The sequence below is a fragment of the Lepisosteus oculatus genome, chromosome 3 (assembly GCF_040954835.1).
Source record: "Lepisosteus oculatus isolate fLepOcu1 chromosome 3, fLepOcu1.hap2, whole genome shotgun sequence".
Taxonomy (NCBI): Eukaryota; Metazoa; Chordata; class Actinopteri; order Semionotiformes; family Lepisosteidae; genus Lepisosteus; species Lepisosteus oculatus.
In genome coordinates this window covers 20,355,286-20,377,136 of record NC_090698.1, presented here as the reverse complement: position 1 = coordinate 20,377,136, position 21,851 = coordinate 20,355,286, and the positions used below count along the sequence as shown (strand labels likewise).

At 35.7% G+C, this 21,851-nt stretch overlaps 2 protein-coding genes across 5 annotated transcripts in view; one reads left to right on the top strand and one right to left on the bottom strand.

Moving 5' to 3' along the window:
• Positions 1-2,976, top strand: part of malt1 (MALT paracaspase 1) — a 30,324-nt gene extending 27,348 nt beyond the window's left edge. For both annotated transcript variants that reach the window (XM_015340188.2, XM_006627209.3), the window contains 2 exons: positions 971-1,096; positions 1,661-2,976. In XM_015340188.2, the coding sequence (XP_015195674.2) occupies positions 971-1,096; positions 1,661-2,125 (591 nt within the window). In that variant the 3' untranslated portion in view covers positions 2,126-2,976. The remainder of the gene's footprint in view (positions 1-970; positions 1,097-1,660) is intronic.
• A 4,357-nt stretch (positions 2,977-7,333) lies between these two features.
• On the bottom strand, positions 7,334-19,913 carry oacyl (O-acyltransferase like). Of its 3 annotated transcripts, none has more exons than XM_006627210.3 (15): positions 19,774-19,913; positions 18,765-18,898; positions 17,890-17,968; positions 16,193-16,328; positions 14,959-15,197; positions 14,318-14,488; positions 12,900-13,002; positions 12,697-12,798; positions 11,914-12,079; positions 11,509-11,588; positions 11,256-11,366; positions 9,762-9,885; positions 8,651-8,837; positions 7,987-8,129; positions 7,334-7,566 (listed from the first exon to the last, which is right to left on the bottom strand). In XM_006627210.3, exons 1-15 carry the CDS (start codon positions 19,838-19,840, stop codon positions 7,462-7,464), a joined length of 1,947 nt encoding a protein of 648 aa, XP_006627273.1. In that variant the 5' UTR covers positions 19,841-19,913; the 3' UTR covers positions 7,334-7,461. The 3 variants fall into 3 exon arrangements, with proteins under 3 accessions (XP_006627273.1, XP_015194892.1, XP_015194898.1); XM_015339406.2 differs by having other exon boundaries at positions 16,193-16,325; XM_015339412.2 differs by lacking the exon at positions 18,765-18,898 and adding an exon at positions 18,954-19,073 and having other exon boundaries at positions 19,774-19,860.
• Positions 19,914-21,851: the final 1,938 nt, after the last annotated feature.

The window sequence follows — 21,851 nt, the reverse complement described above, 5'->3', positions numbered from 1 at the left end:
AGCTCCTGCAATGGTATAAAGGCAGAGTTGGACTATGTACTGTACACTGTAAAACTGGATTCATTGTGAATTCTACAGTATATATCAACAGTGAAAGAAGATTTTTTTTTCTCTAGCAAAATTCTTAAGAAATATATCCACACGACAAACAACATGTTTACAAGTTGCAGTGTTGCCTGCCGTGTTGTTAGGTATTGTGTAAGTGTTTTTCTTTTCAAAGTTACTTTGAGATTTTTATTTTTACATTAAAGTTTTAATGTAGTTTTATATTTTTTCTAGTTAATGTTCAGTGTTAAAATACTGAGCTACTGTATGTCTCCTATGCTTGTGTTTCAGAAACATAATATCTTAAGGACCCATCTGTCCATATTAATGGTGCTGTTACTGTATAAGCAGTTTAATAATAATAAGTAATCACACCATTTAAAAGAAATCAGAATTAATTACGTGACTCTGCAGTTTATCCCCTCCCTACAAGCTTTTTCTTAAATAATTACATCATATTCCAAAAGCTGATTTTGTTTCCTTGTATTTTCTCTTTCCAAATTTGTGAGACTAATGAGCTATCACTTCAGGTCAATTTTTGTGTTGTGTTCTTGTACATTTCTGTTGTTCTTCATTCACAAAAGTGGCAATGATTGCTATGGTTATATTGTGTGTGAGCATCAATGTATTTTGACCAAAAAAAAGCTTTCTTTCAGAACATCTGTGATATACTGGACAGTCAAGCATTATTGTACCTGTTCTTTTCTTGGCCCCTTGAAAGTTTGTAATACACAAGTGGGCTGTGTGAAATGATGTTTGCTCATGTTTCGGCACACAGTAAAAAAGTAGAACACATAACTCAGAGATAGTGAACCTTTACATTTGACAGGTATATATATATATTAGTGGCTCTGTATGTTGTTAGGCTGGACAGTATGAAACACCTATGTTGTTTCCATCATCACCTTGTTTGTTTTTCAAACAGGAACTAGATGTGGACCCTAAGGAGATGAACAAAGGAACTCCGGAAGAAACAGGCAGCTATCTACTGTCCAAAAGCCTCCCACAGCACTGTCTGTACACCAGGCTGAGCTCTCTACAGAAACTCAAGGTATGTTCCTTGAAACATAACTGCTGGATGATATTCTTTGTGTTTTTGTATTGTTTTATTTTTACAACATTAAATAACTCAGTCACATGTAATTACGGTATCATGCTCAGGGATATGTATTAATTGCATCAATATGGGGTCTGTAATAAAATATTATTTAAGGGTTACTGTATATTAGACTGACTAACAAATCTCTTGGAAAGCTTTATTCCCATGTCACCTTATCTGCCACTGCTGTCATGCCCATGCTCTTGCTGTACTTTTTATGTGACAAAAAGATGTGCTTTGTTGCTAACAGGTACAGGAGGTCATTAAAAGTAATGAGGTACAGTATATGATTGTGTAGCTAACAAATACTGTGATATGACAGTGTTCAAACACATTTGTTCCAATGATCAGTTTCACTCCCACTCTCAGTTGTGACTAAGAGATTATGAAACGCAAATATTCTCACCTCCATCACTGTCCCTGTGGTAAGAACATTAGCCCTAGTTCACAGGTTTAAGAACCAAACTTGCTTCTGATTATTCACCACAGTTGTTTTTATTTTATTTTTGCTTGAAGGAGCAGCTCATGTTCACGGTGTGCCTGCAGGGCAAGTTCACCTCTGTGGAGGACCTAGTAGACTGGAGCATGGAGGTGAACATTGGGAAGCCCCTCATTGCCAAACTGGATCTGCACCGCACTGTCAGGAGGAACAGCTGCCTGCAGACCTGCCTCATGCCACACAGTCCCTCACACAGCCCCTGCCACAGCCCTGGAGCAGAACATTACTACCAGCACTGCTACCCCCAGCAGTACCAGAGCTCCTACCTGGGCGTCTATGACCACATCCATGGCTTGGGAAGCCCCTGTGCTTCAAACAGCCTGGAATTCGGTGCGCACTGCAACTTGACTCCTTACCACCAAGATGATATGTCATTCCCCGTCTCTCCCACTAGAGTCAACATTCCCATCGAAACCACTGATGATATCAATGAACTACAGACAAGTTTTATAGACAGCCTTCAGATGAATGACAGATACTGATACATACTTTAAAAAGTCAGTTTGAAAAAACATATTTCATCACTTCTGTATTTAATATCTACTGCATGGGATAGATCTTTGAATGCTTATGGGCACACCAGTAGATGGGACACATTTTTAGGAGAATGTTTAAATATTAAGATTTTTATTTTTATCTTTTTAAAGTAAAGAGTTTCACAAGATATCCACAAGAGGTTTGTCCAGGACCTGGGATAAGGGATTAAGACTGGTGAAAGCAACTGGAACAGATAATATAATAAGGTTGTTTGATATTGCTTTTTGGGAAGAATCTGAATAAGTTACAATCTCATCAAGCATCTGACTAGAGGGTAGTTAATCAATTAACACTGGACACAATAGCCTGTTCTCACAAGTTAAATAATATATAATATACGCCCACTGAAAAGCTGTCAGTGCCCTTAATTTCTCTCAGAATCCTGTTATCAAATCTTGATTAAGTGCATTAATTCTAAAGTATTAACAGTGTTTTGATGAGGGATTTTCTGGAAGTTGGAAAGTCATTCAGTACCCACATTTTCCATCAACAGAAGAGATGATAAACTGAAACTTAAAGGACTCATACAGTTGATTACAAGCAGAGCTGTAAGAGGTTTGTTAGTATTTTATGCTTAGTTTTGTTTTTCATTTTTTTGTACTGACCTTATGGTCAGACACAGACCATTTATTTGTACAGTATATCCATAAAATAAGATTTCTAAAATTATGGATGAAGTTACAAAATAAATGCTGATCATCAAATGACGAGGAGCCTTTTCAACCAAACGTGGTAAATAATTCAGAGGATTGCCCATTTGTAAATCATGGTTCAATACAGTCAGAAAACTTGCAAACATTGTTTGGGTCAATGATTTTCATGTAATGATTTCATGCACTTCAAAGTGCCAGTTTGAATTTTTTCTCAAACATCTATCCATTTGAAGGATTGTGGCTGTTTTAGGATTGATTTTTTGCATCCTGGGCTACTGCTAACTTTTTCCACCCTATGTGCTCCTGCAGGAAATCCTCAGGTGTAAACAGGGCCTGAATGTCCAGTCCATGTAACACATTTATGTGAAACACTGGTGGATAGTGGTACATTTCTGAGGACCAAGGATTTTGAAGATTAGTTGGATTGGTTTTCTTCCCAGAAGACAGATGTTCAATAACCTGCTAATTTCTCCTGTTTTTTGTTTGGTAAAATTGTAAGGATTTATACCAGGGATTTCAGGTGTTCCTTGGAATGTGGATTTAGGTTATTTAATTTAACCAATTAACAACATGCCTGAAGAACTGTGGATCAGGAACAGGGTTTGGAAATAGTAATAGTTCCCAATTACATAAAAAGTATAAGAAAATGCCTCTACATGCCCAACACAGATGCTGAACTACATAATTGTTTTTTCTTCTCAAGTTTAGGATCGGAAAAAAATTTAAACCTGCTCCCGCATTTAAGACTAATATTATGTTTCCTTTAGATAGTTAGACAATTTTGGTCATCTTCGTTGGGACCAGTCTAAGCTGTAGTATGCTATAGGCTTAGGACTGCACGCCACAGCCAGTGGGTCAACACCATGAAGTGTCTGTAAAAGTTTTTGAGCACTTACAAGAAGTGGGTAAGACTCTGCTATGAATGTGGCCGCTCTGATACGCAAAACAAGCCATAAGTTATAGTGGATATTATCATGGATATAGAAAAGAAAAGGTATCTGAATAATTCAATCCTAAACCAATCCCAAGTACAGTATGTGCTATAAAATGTAATTTATTGTGATTTTATGTTATTGCATGGCTGCAAAATGTCATTAGTCATGCATCTTGTATTACATGGTGTGTGAAGCTCAGCTTGTATGTAGTACCAGTTTTCTTCACTTTATTCCATAGTGTCTCTTAAAAAGTAAAATTCTTTAAGAACCACTTTAGGAATTGTTTAAGACAGTTGGGTCTAAGTTCAGCAAAACAACGTAACTGTGGTGCAGCTTCCAAAAAACCTTGAGACGGCAACTTTATTGGCATTACTCTATACAGCCACTCTGAATTCCCTTTCACAAATAAGAAATTTGCTCTGCAGAAACAAAAATTAGTTTTCATTTTTCAAATTACTTTCTTGAAACAAAAATGAAGGATATAAAACAATACAAGGAGAGCGTCATTGACTTAAGACATCTATATGTGTATTTAGTTGTCTATTGAGTTGACCTTTAAGATGTAATAACTACATTAGTTGTCTTTCTGATAACTAAGTTATGCTTAATGGCAGTAGCACTGTTCAATCATCACTCAATGGAGTCTAACCTTCAGTAAATCAATATTGTGACGCACGCTCTGACAGCATGATATTCCCACTTGAGTGGAAAATAAAGATGAAAGGTAAGTAAGTATGTGCATACTACATTTATCCTTGTAAACTTCAAAAACATCTTCTTAGCTTGATGCAGTGGCAAACTACTCATGGCTCAAAACTAAACTTCAATCAGCAATAATTATAAAGCTATACATGTAGGATTCTAATTGAAATTCATTAGGTTCATTTCATTAGGTATAATTTAACCACATATTCTTATATTTACAGTATGGCTCGGACTGGTATTTGAATTCTGAAGTGAATAATCTTTAAATTATTTCATTATCCTATGTATATAGGAAAATTTGTCTCATTACATTTGCTGTGCACAAGCATAATAGTTTCATAAGCTCATTTCCATAAAAATGATACAAAAACATCTCTAGGAAGATAAAAAAAATCAAGTGGATTAAAGGAGAATTTGTGCATTAAACACTAATACAATGACCTTTAAAGAATCAGCTCTTTGAAATTCAAGTGTGAAAATTAGCAAGATGAAAAGAAAATGGCCTGTTATATCAGGTTCTTGTGATAATTTGTGATGGCAATACATGTACTGTATATGATGTTCATCTCCTTAAAACCTGTCTGCAAGTGAGGTATGCACACATTACAACTGCAAGGTTCTCATGGTTTCCTGTGGCAAAGTTTCATTTTGCCTCAGGCCATTTGACTTGTGAAAAATATTGAAAATGTTCCCCAGATTACTCATTTTAGCACAGTCCTCACTGAGGTTCTCCTGCAGAAATGGGTTTTCCCCCGTGAGAAGAACAAAGTCTAGAGATTAACTACACACACTTAACAATACGTACGTAGTCTTATCCATCTGATCCTGTAACCTCTAATATGCCATTGTATAGTTTCCTAGCTAACCTCTCATGAAGGATAACTTCAAAATAAAGCCAACTTATTTGGTTCTGTTCCACTGAAAAACCAGAAGAGGGCACTATTCTTTGCACAACACAAGCTGTACTTAATGGTAATAAAAATGGGAGTAAGGTATACTACAAGTGAATTTGTTTATTCTTTTCCATTAATGTAATTAGTGGAGAAGTCCTATTTTGTGAATATTAAAAATTATAAAGTCTGTGCAAACGTTGGTATTTGATACTAGTCCAACAAAAGTGTTTTGCCTCTTGATAGATATATGCTTTTTTTTTTTGCAAAATTGTCTTACAGTTTACTACTAAAAAAAGGTCTTTACTAATTATGGAACTGATTTTGGCATATAAATGCTTTTTGAATTTAAAAAATTATATGAAAACATCCATTGCATTGTGACTTCAACAAATTGTTGAGTTACAACTTGCATAAAGGTCAAGTCATAAACATAAGGTTGCAAATAAAAGGCAACTTAATCCAATTATTGAAAGAAGTCTGGGTATCGGCCAAAACAGGGTAGTGGTTTCCATACATTTGCAACCCTCTGGGAAAAGATGTTCCTACTGTTCTTAGTTTTAAAACCTCTTCCCCTAGATTCCATTTGTGTCCTGTGGTTTGTGTTTCACTTTGTGAGATCAGTTGTGCTGATTTTGAAGTCAGTAGGACTTTTGAATACTTGAATCATCTTTTCTTTAAAGACTTAAAAGTGTCAGCTTTTCAGAGTAAGACATTCCTTTGAAGTAAATATATTTTGTTGCTCTTCTTTAGACTAGTCCTGTTTTCATACTTGAACCAGCATCATATACTGTATAGAACAATCTTTCTTTTTTTCTGTTATAATTATGTTTTGACTTTGAGGAACTAACTACTCTGAAATTTAATTCAAAAATAGGTCTGATGTAACTACATGTTTTCTGAAAGCTGAGCCTACACGTTTGTCACAAGTCTGTTTTGTCGTTCCCCCGTGGCACGTAAGAAACACTGTTTTGCCTGATTAGTTACCCTTTACCCTATGGCTTGTGTTGGCTTCACTTGACAAACAAATTCCCAGTCCTGTCAGACAAATCAGAAATACCTTTTTCACACAACTGCAAATAAAGAAGAATCTGCGCTTAAAGGCATAAGGTGATCTTATGATGTTGTAACAGAGAGATCCTGTTCAGTGAGTAACAGGTCTTGAATGAAGGACTTTGAGGACCTGGTGCACTGGAAACTACAGTCACAGAAATGCTACTGCCATTCTGTCACAAATGTTTGTTCAGGTGTCTTTCATGTTCCGTAATGTCATTCTCACTAACCCTTTTCTCCCCCAACCTTAACTGGCACACCAGTGAAAGGTAAACTGTGTGAGAGAAGAAATTTGCTGTTAATTCTTTTTTTTTTACCTGAAAGTACAGTTTAGCCAATATAGCCAATATGTTAGAAAATTAGATATTCACTTAAAACGACCAACATCTCCCTCTGCATCACCATTTTTTGTTTGTAATATTGGAGATTGGGTTTTTGAGTTAAAAATGATAAAACTGGATGTACAAAAAACCCTGAAAATCTACAGTATAATGGATTCTAACTTAATGCCTTGTAAAAACACCTCAGTATCTTAAAAAACCTTCTTAGAGTCCTGAAGTATCTCAAAAGAATAAGACTTAAATCTGAAGAGTTAATTCCCTGGCCTCGAGTTGTAAATCATGATAGACTAACCTGAATCATTTTATAATGTAACCTCCCAATTTTTCACTGGATATACAGTGCTGTAATGTTTTTGCTTAAATGATATTATTAAATTTGAGACAATAAATGCAACATAAAAGGGGATGATGTTAAAAGCAGTTTGTTTCTTTGCATCTACCAAACAATTTTTGTATGTGAAGATAACCTTTATATTAATATTTTTCATATTAATAATTTAGTATCAATAATACTACACATCCTACAAAACACATAACATTTACATGAGTTTATCTTATTATTTTATTATATGTAGTTTAAAAAAATCTGTACATTTGATTTTCTTTAACATTCTGGCATTTCATGTTCTCTTCTGTACATTATGACATTGCTTTCCAAGTAAAGTAAAGCAAGCTGTTTGCGTAGAGGCCAGAAAAAGCAATATTTATCTTTTGCAGATCTTTAGAAATAAATATGGTTTTTCAATCAGTACTGTTAATGCATATCCCAGAATGACTGTCAAAGCCAGGTTTCCCATAAAAAGATAGAACTGTAGGGAGAAAGGAACAACAGGATATAGCTAAGCAGTGACATCATTTAGATAAGGCAAAGAATTGACTAATCTGTAAGGTCTAATTACAGTTAAAAATACATTTCTTAATTTATGTGGGCAAAATTAATTTGTTGCAATTCTAAAGAAGCAACTGATGCCTCTTTTAGCATTAGGAAACAAAATTTGCCTTCAAAGCTTTAAAAAATAGGTTTATACTGTATAATTCCTGTTTTTTTCCCAAAGAGAGTTTAGCATGAACATACAGTACTAGTCATTTAACATTTTAACATTAAATATGGTAACATTTGATTGATGTTTACCAATTACCAATCCTATAATGGTAATCCTAACAATTAAATTATGTTGCTTTTGAGGGAATGAATCAAGTAGCAGATCAAAACAAAATCTTATACTTACAAAGTTCATGTCAGTATAATGAATTGAAGTCTCTTGCTTTCCATTATAAAGAATAATAAGAACAGGATGAATCATGTAGCAAGCAAAACTGATATTTGAAAATGGGATCCAAATATTCAATGAAAGAAATGTATTGATAAAACCTTTTAAGGAAAAAAAAGAATATGTTAAAAAGGGTACATACTAAATATATAAAAATATCCTTAATTACAACAAAATCTTTGGTTTTTTATAGACCATATATATTAAAAATACAGAGGAATATTAGCTAAAAATACAGAAGTATAGAAAAGTAAAACATTAGGGAAAATTTCAAATGTCAGATACAGAACAGCTTTTTTTTCCAAATCCATCGATGCTGTTGGATTACTAAATTTAACTAACAGCTACAATCCACATATGAATAATCTTACTTTCACTTCCCTGACTGCTGAAGAGCAGAATATAATCAGCTGGAGGTGAAACAACCAGCTAGAACTGAAGTGAAATAGAATGAATAGATTTCTGCAATGAATATATTTTTGTGGTGCTATAAAGAAAAATGTATCTACTGTAGGTCACGTTTTCACTTTGAGCTAAAGTGTGTAAATACTGTAGCTGTTTTGCTCTGCAACAGTCAACATACTGTACAGTAATAGTAAACCATTCTCTCAAAGAAATTTACCTCCATATCCTTCCTCACAGGCGAGTATTATCCAGGCCACGGCTGCCGCCCAAACAGTGCGATGCAAGCCCTGATACACAGCATGAGCTACTGAGGGGTACTGAGGCACCTCTTGTAAAATATATGCCATTCCAACCAACAAAGCCATCACAGTGAAGGTGGTAATCCATCCAAGAGCAGCTTGCCACTGAAAAGTGAAAAGAAGCTTTTATAGGATTCAGTTACTAACATCAAAACCTGACTAGGAATGCCTTCAGCAGCTGAACTTTTAAAATCCCAGGGCTTCTCGAAAAGAGTAGGGGTGTTACCCCGGCGTCCTGGCCAAATATTTCCCATTGTCCCTTACCAATCTTGGTCGCCTAATTATCCCCATCTATGAATTGGCTTTATTACTCTGCTCTCCTCCCCACTGATAGCTGATGTGTGGGGAGCGTTCTGGCACACTATGGCTGCCGTTGCATCATCCAGGTGGATGCTGCACATTGGTGGTGGTGGAGGGGTCCCCATTATCTGTAAAGTGCTTTGAGTGGAGTGTCAAGAAAAGCGCTATATAAGTGTAAGCAATGATTATGATTATGATTATGATTATGATTAGTATTATTATTATTATTAATATTAAACTAGTGTTCAATATCTTTTTAAGTAGTGTTTTAAACTCATTGCTTGTAATATAGTGTGTTTTCCAATTTTGGTTCACTCTGTGGTCTTTATTACTTCACTACAGCATCTTAAATTTCTACCTACTGTATTTGAGATAAGTGAGATAAGTATTTTACTGGAGTAATGAGCATTGCAGATTAGCCCTAACCCTTGCCCCACAATGCTGACCATTTTCTTTAACTTCTTATGTCATAAACTGTTCATTGCTATAGGTGGCTTTTAATATAAGACGGGGTTCAGCCCTCAAACATCAGAACTAAGGAAAAATGTGCAAAAGAAACTCTGATCCCCTAGTGAATGCTGTGTGTCTAGTCTTCTTGAAGTTGTGCAGGTGAGGATACACAGTACATATTATAATACACAGTACATTATTACTCCCCTTTACTTTGTGGTGACAAGTACAATTATTCATCTTACATGTCACCAAGCTTTGAAATTCTGATCTTCTTACCCGATGTTCTAAAATATGACCATTTTTAGTCTTCATGAATATTCCTAAAATAATCCCCACCACATATGGACCATATCTTGCATATGGCTTGTTGTAATAGTATTGAAAGTAGGTCTCGTATGCCCTGAAAGAGATAGGTAATATGTTAATGAGCATATTTACTGTGTTTTAATTTGTCAATCATTGGTGTTCATTTGAAGTAAATCTTCATTATAACGTACAAGTAACCACATTATGAGTTACGATGTAACTAAAATGGCAATTCATGTTACAATAGTCATATTGGAAATGAATGATTAACATAAGAAACTAGCACTGTAAGTGTGGGCCAGCAAGCTCATAAAAATGGAAAAAAAGATAAAATGGCAGAATGTCCAATAATTTTCAGTGCTGCCTTTTGGCTATAATGCTCACAACAGAGCAGTCAGGAAAACAGCAGTCTTCAAGTTTTCCATTCAGTCAGGTTTCAAAAGACACCTTCAGATTTTAATTATCTGCAAATTCACAAATTAACATTCATTCACAGCAGCTTGATCAACTTGTGACTTCCTCTTCTGATTTCCTTAGTTTTGACATCAAATTGGCATAATGTTCTCCTGTAATAACTGATTTCTGCTCTATATCACACCAAATCACCAGGATTACATAGGAATTCCAGAAAATGGTTGATGATTGTCTTGGTCACGTTTGCTGATGGATGAGTGCAGAACATCGTGAATGATATCCCTGATCCCTCCATTACATGGAATCGTGTTTGATTTCCAGATCTCAGGGCTAAATATCCCTCTGAGTCATCTCTCATGCCTATCATTCCCTGAAACCAGGTAGGAAAGAAAGTTGTCTTGATCATCACTGAAGAATGGGAGCAGCTGACAGCTTGATTCCATCAATTTGTGCTAATCTTAAGTACTGATGTTTTGAGTTGCCTGTTATGCACAAAAAGAAACATTGTCCTGGGAAGTACCCATCTTTCTCATTATCTGATTTATCTTCGGTGCCTTTATGAAAGTCTTGACAAGGGTGGTAATGTCGTCTGCAATGCCTGCAGCTTAGAATCTGGACCTCTTCTGATGTCCAAATAAAAGGGACTTAGGTCCGTTTTTTAATTCAGCTGGCCAATTTGCCATTGTTAAGTATTTTTGTGTCTCCATCATCAAAACATTTGTTGTTATACTTCAGGAGGATAATCACCTTCATTTACCAAAAATTTGAAAATGGCCTATGTCAGGTTTTGTAGAAAGCCATGTTTTTTTAAAAAGGAGCCTCTTTGCAGCAGTTGACTTTCAGCTAAGACCAGATACAAGACTGTTTGTTTCAGGTTACAGTTCTACTCGAAAGTCTATGTGATCCAGGGAGCCAACTGAATTGAATTAAAGAATATTGCTGGCACCTGTTAAAGAATAAGAGGCATTTATTGACCCACACTTGTAGAACATGAAAAAAGAAGAATAAATAAATAAATGATGTAATCGCTAATTCATCATATATCCTTACAGTGTTGTTGGTTGATGCACTGGTAATTGCAAAAAAGCTGTCAGCAATGCACTGATGAGACAGGATATTAGAAGGAAAATGCTTGCTACTGCAATCATAGCATATTTGTTCCTGAAAAAAGAACAAGGAAAACAGAAAAGAATAAATAAGACAATTACTTTTCGGTATCTGAATTTTAATAAGATACAAAAGATTGTAAAACCAAAATGCATGCCTTAATCTTTTTTTTACACATCTGTGAATCTACACCTACCTTCTGTAGAGCAAGACTAACAAAGGAGTTGAGATATAGAACTGAAAGTCCACAGACAGGTACCATGTCCAAGGGGTGCACTGCAAAAGAAGCAAATTCAGATAGTAAAACTGAGACAGTAAAGGAAGGTGCACCACTTCTTGTATCTACTGGTTAATAAAGAAACTTTTCTAGTTCAGCATCTTCACTAATATGTATGTGGACAGATTACTACAACACAGAAAAGCTATTTGTTTTAAGTGCTTAGATTCATTGACCATATCGGAAGACATATGCTATGCAGGTTAATTATTCTAAACCAGAAACAAACTAGCTGTGTAAACCTAGCAACCAGCTTTTTATCTGCAATGATGCAAAGGACATGCTTTCTTAATGCTTGAAAAGAAACATTGAGAGAGAGCCTACCATGTCAGCTGTTGTGAACAAATTGTTTATTAGCAGTACATTTGACCACCAGTATCTTTTACAGTTCTCTATCCCAGACTCCACAATGAACCAGAAAGAGCCTTTGGGGATGACTGAGAACAGTCCAATGACCAGGCACACTGTGTAAAGATGAAGGGGTTGAATCCTTCAAAACACAATAGGACATATTGATTGCTACATTACTTGGTGTTAGGACCCAGTGAAGCTCAGTGGTGAGATAGAACAACTCGACAAACAAAACATACTGATGTCAGATTAGCCACAGTGCCTGTAGCAGTTTAAATTTGACTACAGCATTTATTCTAATACAGTATCCTTTTTACTAAATTCTGAAAAGTAGGTTTTATTTTTTTTTTACAAGTAAACATCAATAAAACACATTTTTTTATTCTTTAAGGTAAGTTTGACATTCTAATTCTGTTTACTTGCCCTGGCTGACTGAACGGGAACTGGACTTTAACATTTTTTTAAGTAAATGTTTTTCTCTACTATGATATTCCAAAACCTACAAATGTCCGGGTTAACTTTATTTTGTCACATTGCAATCCAGAAGCATTACTGATATTGCAATATACAGATGTCAAGACTTTTGACATATTCTGGTACATTTGAAAAATAAAGAATAGATTAAATTGAATTAGTTATGTTTAAACACACTTTAAAATGTCCTTCTATTGTACATTTAGATTACTACATTATAGGACACCTGACAAGGAGCAAGTGAAAGAAATATATTTAAATTATAAAGTTCCAAAAGCATACCTTTTAAATCTTTTAAACAAATAATTAACAACAAGCCACATGCTGATTTTATCATCTGCTTTCTGAATGAAACTGAACAGGGATTTCACACTGAGGAGACCACTGTGAAAAAGATAAAAAGGGTAAACTATTAAGAGAGAAAAGTGATGTGTGTCTTCATTTTTAATGTTAAACTGATTCATCCAGAGCATAATACTGCTTACCCCACAAGCAGAAAGGTATCCACAGCTAAATAGACAGGCCCACTGTATGCAAAGATATACAATGGATTATTCTCTACTGTCTCTTTCCATCTCTTTTCATTGTCTGTGAAAAAATAAATCAGATTTTAATTATTATTATTATCACAAAATATGAATTTCTAGCAACATAATATTTTTTCTAAAAAGTAACCTTTAAATCATGTGGAAAATAAAAGGTGAAGAGAAGGCAAATGCTTTCAATAACAGCTATCTACAACATCTGTAACCTATCTTAGAAGCCCAGGTTGCAAGGTGGAATGACACCCTGGACAATATGCCAGTCCATCGCAGGGGGCACACGCCCACAAACACAATTCAGATACACCGATTCAGCATGTCTTTGGAAGGTGGGAGGAAAACGAGAACATGTAAACTCTGCACAGAAGACAGAGTTGTGAGGCATCTGCCCTACCCACCACACCACACCGCCCTAATCAACACAATTAATTATGAGAATGGTGTCTAGATCACCAGACGTTTTCTACCTATGACATACTATACATCTAATCCATTATAATTTTACACAGCCCTTCCTCTCTCTCAACACTCTTCCTTATATGTATTTGCTGTTTTTATTCTTTCAGTATTGATAAAACCAGATCCAAGGCCTTGTGCTGTCCGAACTTACTGCAAACCTTGCAGGGCTTCCTGCCTAACCTCTACAGCTTGTTCAAACGCCTGCTGCTGGTCTCAAGCTCACTCGGCCTCTCTAAACCACCCTACCCCTTATCAACATAATAGAACTCCCCAGGACTTTTTCACAAAGTGAACTCCCCAGGACTTTTTAAAAAACATCCTGGTGGAATTCTAAGAAACCAAAGGAGCAGGATAGGCAGGTTGGCTTTCTCTCTTTTGTATCCTTTTTTCATGTCCTTCACTTCACGTCCCTTGTTATAACCCAGTGTTTATCATACCCATTCCTCCAACCTCCAGAGCCTTTTCCTTTTCTGCACTTGTTCTTACCTTCTGCATTATTCCTCTACTGAATAAGTACTGACTCTTTCCTCCCTTCTGTCTTTGGAAATCCATTCTGATAATCTTGTAATTAGAATACTGTTAAATTTACCAGCTCTCCTAATGTTTAAAGGGCTGTCCTTAATTTATGTGATATCTGTGTCAAGAAGCCTTTTGATGAAGGATGGATGCCTCAGTGCCTCCATAATGCTAGTGGTTGAAAATTATGTTTTGTCCTGTTTTCCTCAATAAACTTACTCTATAGCTTAGTTTTAACCAAGAAGAACATCCTATTTCTGCATCATCACCCAATTCTTTTAGTTTAATTTATGGGAGACAGGCACATTTAAAAAGGGCCGACATCTGATTTCTCTTACTGAATCTCATTTATTATTGTGCATTGCGAGGTCTTGACATTACTGCACCTAAGTTGTTCCAAGCGCTTAGCTGGATGGTGTGTCCAGAAATGATCCAAAGAAGACTCAATATCCGTATCCCATTTAAAGACGAGTAATTTTCACTTGCACTTTCTGTAGTCCACACCCCTGCTGCACACTTCTGCAGCGAGAAAGCTTGCAAGACATTATACAAGTAGCCTTGTATGAGGAAAGAAAGATAAGTTTTTGAAAATGGAAGAGAAAGAGAAATAAAACAGATTAAACTTCTTAGAACACTGTACACTATACAAAGTAAATTGCTAAAAAACCTGACTATAACATAGCCATCGCATTTTCATAGCCTTAAATACGACTCATAATGTTCTCATACCAATTCAAATTCAAGTGGATCAATTTAGTAGCGTGAAAACAGGAAAAATAAGACTAACTCAGCACATCTATTCTTCTGAAGTTTTTACATGTACTATATCTGTATAAATCTTATTTACTGCAGCAACACCTGTATACCAACTATATCTCTTTATTGTTATTTACTTAACTTGGAGATATTGTTTATAAACAGAATCTCACCGTAGCATTGTTCTAAAATGTATGAAAAATAATGAACAGTTCTTAAAACCCATTTGAATAACAAACAGAGAGGATAAGCATAATAATAATGTACATACTCTTCTTGCTGTTCTCTTCTTTTACATCACTGCATTCTGCTTTTGGGTTTCCTCTAACCTTAGAATGGTCTTCCTCGTTCTTGTGAGCCTCGTCTTTGAGGAGGGTGCCATAGTCATTGGGACTGCAGTGTAACCTAGAGGCATCGCTGGGGAAAGCCTCTTTCTCATGTTTCCATTTGATAACAGCAATGTATATGGTGGCAGCAAGAGGTACTGCAATTAACAAACAGCACATGAACCTGCAAGAAGTGTTGAAAATGAAATGAAGAAATATTGCCATTTGTCCTTTTTCTAAGTCATTTCTCAAATGTGCATGTTTTTTTTTCTACATATAGCATACATATAGTATTATGATGTCCTTGTTGACCAATCAGATTTCTGGGTAATTTGTCCTAAAGTCTACATGAGCCCAACTAAGAGAAGATAACTGCCGAAACAGAACTAAAATTTAAAAGCAAAGGATTTACAAATTTGAACAAACAGCTGACAAAACTTTAATTAAATAATAATAATAATTCACTTAGTATGAATACACTTATACGGCACTTTTTTTCTGGACACTCCACTCGAAGCGCTTTACAGGTAATGAAGACTCCCTTTCACCACCAATGTGTAACCCCCACCCGGAGGATGTGATGGCACCCATAGTGCGTCACCACACAGCTATCAGTGGGGAGGAGAACAGATTGATGAAGCCAATTCAGAGACATGGATTATTAGGAGGCCTTGATTGGTAAAGGCCTATGAGAAATTTGACCAGGAAGCCAGTGTCAAACCCCAACTCTTTTTGAGAAACGCCCTGGGATTTTTAATAACCATAGTGAGTCAGAACCTCAGTTTTACGTCTTATCTGAAGGATGGCACTTTTTACAGTATTGTGTTTATACTGGGTCATGAGGACCCACACAGGATACAGGGTGAGCACGCCTTACTGGCTCCACTAACAGGTATCCAAGAAGCAACCTTAGTTTTTCCCAGGAGTTCTCCCATCCAGGTACTGGCCAGGTTTAGCACCTGCTTAACTTTGGTGGGCAGTTGTGAGTTGCAGGGTGATAAAGCTGCTGGCAACATCTTTATGGTTCTGCTAGCTCTAATATAAGCTGATATACAGGGAGGTGGCTTTAAATGTTGATAATGGTCATTTTAAATACTCAATGTTATAATACTTCACAGACATGTATGTAAACGCACACAGGTGTTTACAGTAGTTGTTCCACATCTAACCAATGCTTACAGACAAATGATAGCAGAGGAGTCTGGGGACACGTTTTCACTTAAGCATTGTATCATGTAGATCCCTTGCATTGAGTCCAGAAGAAACATCGATGGATAAGGGGGCACAAGTGATTTATTCTTATAATGGAAGGCTTCTGCCAATAGAAAAATACAGAGAAAGAAAAATAAATGCAGTATGATACTTCTTAATGTAACAGTATTGCTTTGGCAAGGAAAATTGCCATAGTAAGAAAAACAAAGGTAATAAAATGAAATCAAAATTGGTGTTTAACTTTAACTTTCCTTAATTATACTAAGAACACCTCTTTATTCTGGGCATTTACTGTGTACTGGAAAGTGCTTTTATTACAACACTTCTTGCTGTATTGATAGCAAATTCCACCAACTATAGTTGTGTGGCAATAAAGAATAATCTAATAGTTTTGTATAACATTATAACTGTAACGCTTACGGCCGACAGGTACTGTGTAAGAGCCGGCTTACCAGAGCGGTGACGTCGCCGCCCTTCCCTGTGATAGCAGGACTACAGCTACTGGGCTGTGGAGAGATCTCTTTTTGGCTCACCGGGCTGGGTCCCTGCTGAGTAACTCATGGAGGCCCAGGTTCGAGCCCCCGATGGTGCGGGGCCGACCCTAATGCGGCAAGGGTGCCCGCCTGAACCCCCGTTGCGTTACATTGGTGTCAGAGTGGGGTGGGATAGACCTTCGCCGGGGATGGCGAGTTAAGCGGGGGAGAGTGTAACGCTTACGGCCGACAGGTACTGTGTAAGAGCCGGCTTACCAGAGCGGTGACGTCGCCGCCCTTCCCTGTGATAGCAGGACTACAGCTACTGGGCTGTAGCAAGATCTCTCTTCAGCTCACCGGGCTGGGTCCCTGTTGAGTGACGCGGGAGTCCCGGGTTCGAGCCCCCGATTGTGGGGGGCTGACCTAATGCGGCAAAGGCGCCAACCTGAACCCCCATTGCGTTACGTAACATTCCCTGGGATGGGTTAATGATAGTACACACTTCTTCAGTAGGCATACAGGCTTTTAAATGATTTTATATGAGGCATGGTTTCAAAAGTCACCAAGGAGTCCCCATCATATGGTAAACAGACACCTATGATATGCCTGGCTCCTGTGAGCATGGCATGTGCTCTCAGTGAGAGCTGCATCACTCCTTCATCTAATGATTTTCTCTGGTGTTTGCCCATGTTGGGACTGTAGTGTGAAAACAAAAGGACAATGGAGGTACATGTTTCAGTGGATTTACTCATCATTCCCATAATTCTCACACTTGCACAAGGATTTGACAGATGCATAAGGCTGATTAACCATTGACAATCCCGGTATCTGGCGATGTAGAAATAAAAACATATTTGGGAATGGGAGTCTTCAAATCACAACAGATCTGAGGAATCCAGGGACAGAAGTAGGCTCTTCCCAGGTTTTTTTTGCATTGGTATGTGAGGAATATGAACAGAAGACCACAAAAGCATTTCTGTCCAAGTTTCAGACATTGTAGCAACACGTGTATTCAATATAATACAACTGGCTGAGATATTTTGTTTCCCATATTTATTGATGTATCTGAGTGAAAAATGACTGTATGCTGTTTTTTGCAAAAAAAAGAATCTTTGTCTTTCTTATTAACTGTTTTCTAATATATTCTAATGTCATTCCAGGTTATTAAGTAAGTTAAGACAATACACTCACCATAAACAACTAAAGTTTGCACTTCAGCCTCACTGCAGGAATCTGGGACACATATGCCAACAAAGTACTTCGTTTGTTCCTGTGAAAACAGATTATTAGAATTACTCCATACGGTTAAGTAAAATAGTTTAGCCACTTAAGAACAATCCAAGCACTGTATTATGAGATTCAACAAGTGAATAGCAAATAAATGTGGTGAGAGGAAACCTAAAATATATTACAGTCAAATTTATTGTGTCTGGTTGTAGTAAATGGAAAAAAAGAATATACACTAGTATGACCTGTTGTGCACTTTGTGTGGTACCTTTGTGTGGATGCACTTTCTGCATCAAATGTATTAGGTACTTTATACAGTATATAACATTTATAGTAATATAAAATTAAATAAAGTAATTTTTATATTACAAGCAAATATGATATCAAACTTTTTGTTGGGTTATATTGATTAGATTACTGTCACTTAAAATTTAAATAGAACAGGTATTTGTAAGGGGCAAGTCAAATATTTACAATGCATTAAATCTTGACACTCTGGTCTTGTAAAACATACTCTTTGCTCTTTAATTGACATTGGAGAACAAACAATAAACCAAAACGGATTTTTAACAGTTCACTTTACAGATGGCATGGTCTCTAAAATTGTCAATTAAAAACAGAATATGCAAATTAACAAATTACATTTGCATCTGGTCTGTTGAAATCATTATATCTGTGATAAGATTATCAAATCTGCTCATGTTGGTTGCTTTTCCAAATAGTGTTGGTTGGTTTTGTTTTATTCATTTCATAGTTTGAAGCCAGATTTCCTTAGTGTTCTCTTTGTAGTAGTATTATATTAATTCATATGACTCTTTTTATTTGACTTACAGTATTACCTGCTTCAAAATGACTTGGCAGTATTGTCCACTAAAATTGTGTGCTTGGGCTAACAAGCACTCACGAGCAGAGCCTGGCCTGTTGATGTTCCCACCTGTAAAGTCACTTCCAATTTTGCCAAATGCATCATACACTGCAAAGACATACAATAAATGCAAATAGTAATAATATTAAAAAGTAATATCCACCATTATTTCATTATCCATTCTTGCTGAGCCACATACTGTAGGGATGATTGTAGCATGGTAAAACCTTTCCGGGATGTCTAGGATGAAAGGATTCACTAACAGCACATAACTACTCTCTACCTGGATAATAAAGAAAGAGACCATTTAAAATCAAATTTGAAACCCTAATTTGTGGAGCATCTGGAGAAATTGGATATTTCCAATCAGAATTATATTTATAAAAACAATACCAGCAAAACTGCTAGTAAACATGAGCAAAATAGGCAACAAAAAAGTTTCAGTATTATTAATTTTGTTTGAATATCAAAACAAATGTCATTCCTGTTTTTGTTCATATTTAATTTACCTCATTCTTCTGTCATACTTTGATCATGTTCTAAAATTCATGTTGTGTTAACACACACAGGGGATGGATCCCTGGAAGGTTCTAGCAAAAGGTGTCTTTTGCAAGTCCAAAGTTTTGTATAATGCAAATGTTTGCTTACCTACAGAAATGAGAAAATACAGCTATAAGGCAATAATTGCTTTAAACCAAAACTAGCTGCTGATCTCTTTCCTACAGTAAATTGAATAAAATTAATGTAATGTGCTGTACAGTAAAATGGAACTCAAAATGTGGTATACATAGTAGAATTTTTAATCTTCAGTTATTTCTATTCTTCATTCCATTTTTATGCTACTCCATTTAATCATATTCCAGAAAACAATACTAAAGAAAAATAATCAGATTATCATATTTGCACTTTCTATCAGAATTGACATACTGTACATTTCCAAACAGGTGTTATTCTAGCATTAAATAAAAATAAAATATACTTACTCAAAACAGCATATTCACTAGGCTTTGCTTTATTAAGGTCCAGAACAAACTTGGTGGTGTCCTGCATGCATTTATTTGAAACATTTCCATTAAATGCATAGCAGAAAAAGATGAAATGAAGGAAAATGAACCACCTCACAGACAACATTTTGGCGAGATGAATTTTAATGAATTGTGTGCTTTAAATAATGTTGGAAAAAAACATGTGACCTTGAACATAGTAATGAGTTTGGTCACACATACTACAATTACCTGTACTAATACCTGTAAAAATTGCTCATGGGTGATTGTAGAAGGAGCTTTCGTCATTATGAAAGTAATATGCAGTCCTTTTTTCACAAGAAGATCAGAGCTTTGCTAGGGCTCTGATTTCTACGCCTTTCTCAGTTTTCTCCACCTAATTGTAAAATGCTGTAATTAGAATTATTAACCTTATATCTTCTTAATTAAACCATGAATACCTTTCAATGAAAAAAGAAGCAATTTTCTTTCTACTTAAATATTCCTAAAAGGAAATACATCAATTCATTATTTCAGAAAGAAAAATGGGAAGAAAGAAAAAGTACTGAACTACTGTACATATTTTTATTGGACAAAAATAATTTTAGTAGAAGATAACTATTTCTCAATTAATCTAATGAATAATTAAAATACATGCAGTACTAAGAAAAAACCTGTGGGGTTTATTGATTTACATTAAATGTTTTAAACAGAAATTCTGCATTACACAGGAATGGGTTATCAGATCAATGCACTAATAAAAGTGCCCCATTTTGGTCATTCACTTAAGTGAATAAAAAAATGTGATCAAGATAATTATTAAACATTTTTCAAAGTGTGAGCAAAAAAGCAAGTATAAGACGACTTCATAGAAATATATATTTTAAGGCAGAATTTGGCTGAACTGAATTCAGAAAGTCCAGAATAAGTTAAGCAGGTAAGAAACTGGTAGCACATAAGAGATAAAAAAATAAAAAAGGACCTGTGACATTAAAATGTAATTCACCCAAGAATCATAAATGGAACTTTTATCAGTAAGGCTACTGATGGGCAGCTTCAAATCTCAAGTTAATTTATCTCTTGATTTTTTCTTTATAATCTAAATCTTTATAAAAAGGACCAGAAAACCTGTTGAGCTGGGCAACACATTGGCCACTACTGCATTCAGATCTGCTAATGGCCTTCCTCCAGTACATCATAAACTGTTAATGTATAGCTGGTGGAATAAATTAAAAGAAACTAGTGAAAACCTAATGGAAAATCTTGCTAATAGGTCTTAGTCACACTCTTATTACGTCTAGAGAAGCCTTCTTAATCTGAAAAGATATTAAATTGTCAATACTAAAATAAATGATATTTATTTAAATGTTCTCACAAGTTGCCCAGGAAATCACTTACACTATGTACAGTGGTTTTCCAGTCTTTCCACAGGTTATCAAAGTCAGGACTTTAACTGGGCCACTCAACCCATAATTCACTTTATTATTCTTAAGCCACTGTAATGCAGCTTTGACCTTTTATTTTGGGTCAATGTCCTGGTGAAAGATATTTTGTTGTCCCAGTTTGAGCCCTGAAGAAGGCTCTCCTCTGATATTTTTCAATATCTACCCTGTCCCTGCTGATGAGAAGAACTACCTTACAGTACAGTATATTGTAATACTGCAACCACCATGCTAGACATAATGTTCTACAAAGTGTGTGGCATGCTACTTCTATTCACTTAATTTAGGTTTGCCACAGCAAAAGGTTGGAATAATTATGCAATCGTCTTTCATATAATCTAATGTGTAGAGTCAGTTGTGCACATAACACATTAATTACTACCTCAAAGTGCAAGCATTAAAGCAAGAATTTGTTAAAACTGATCCTTTCTTTTGTATCTTTTTATGTAAGAATCTATATTTAATAATAATTAAATATAATTTATTTGTGCCAAACCAAGGTAAACAAATCAGAAAAAAACAGAAACAGTAAGGTATATCCCAAATTATACCTTGAAAATACAGCATGTGGAATCTCACAAAAATTGGAGAAAAAACTATGAATGTTTAAACTATTCGGGTACAAGGGTTTAAAAG

Excerpts from the sequence above, each read along its gene's own strand:
- oacyl (XM_006627210.3), bottom strand. The coding sequence starts at position 19,840 with ATGCAGGACACCACCAAGTTTGTTCTGGACCTTAATAAAGCAAAGCCT. Across the intron at positions 12,799-12,899 it reads GATACCTTTCTGCTTGTGGG|TGGTCTCCTCAGTGTGAAAT; the intron begins GTAAGCAGTATT and ends TCTTTTTCACAG. Across the intron at positions 8,838-9,761 it reads GTCATATTTTAGAACATCGG|TGGCAAGCTGCTCTTGGATG; the intron begins GTAAGAAGATCA and ends TTCACTTTTCAG.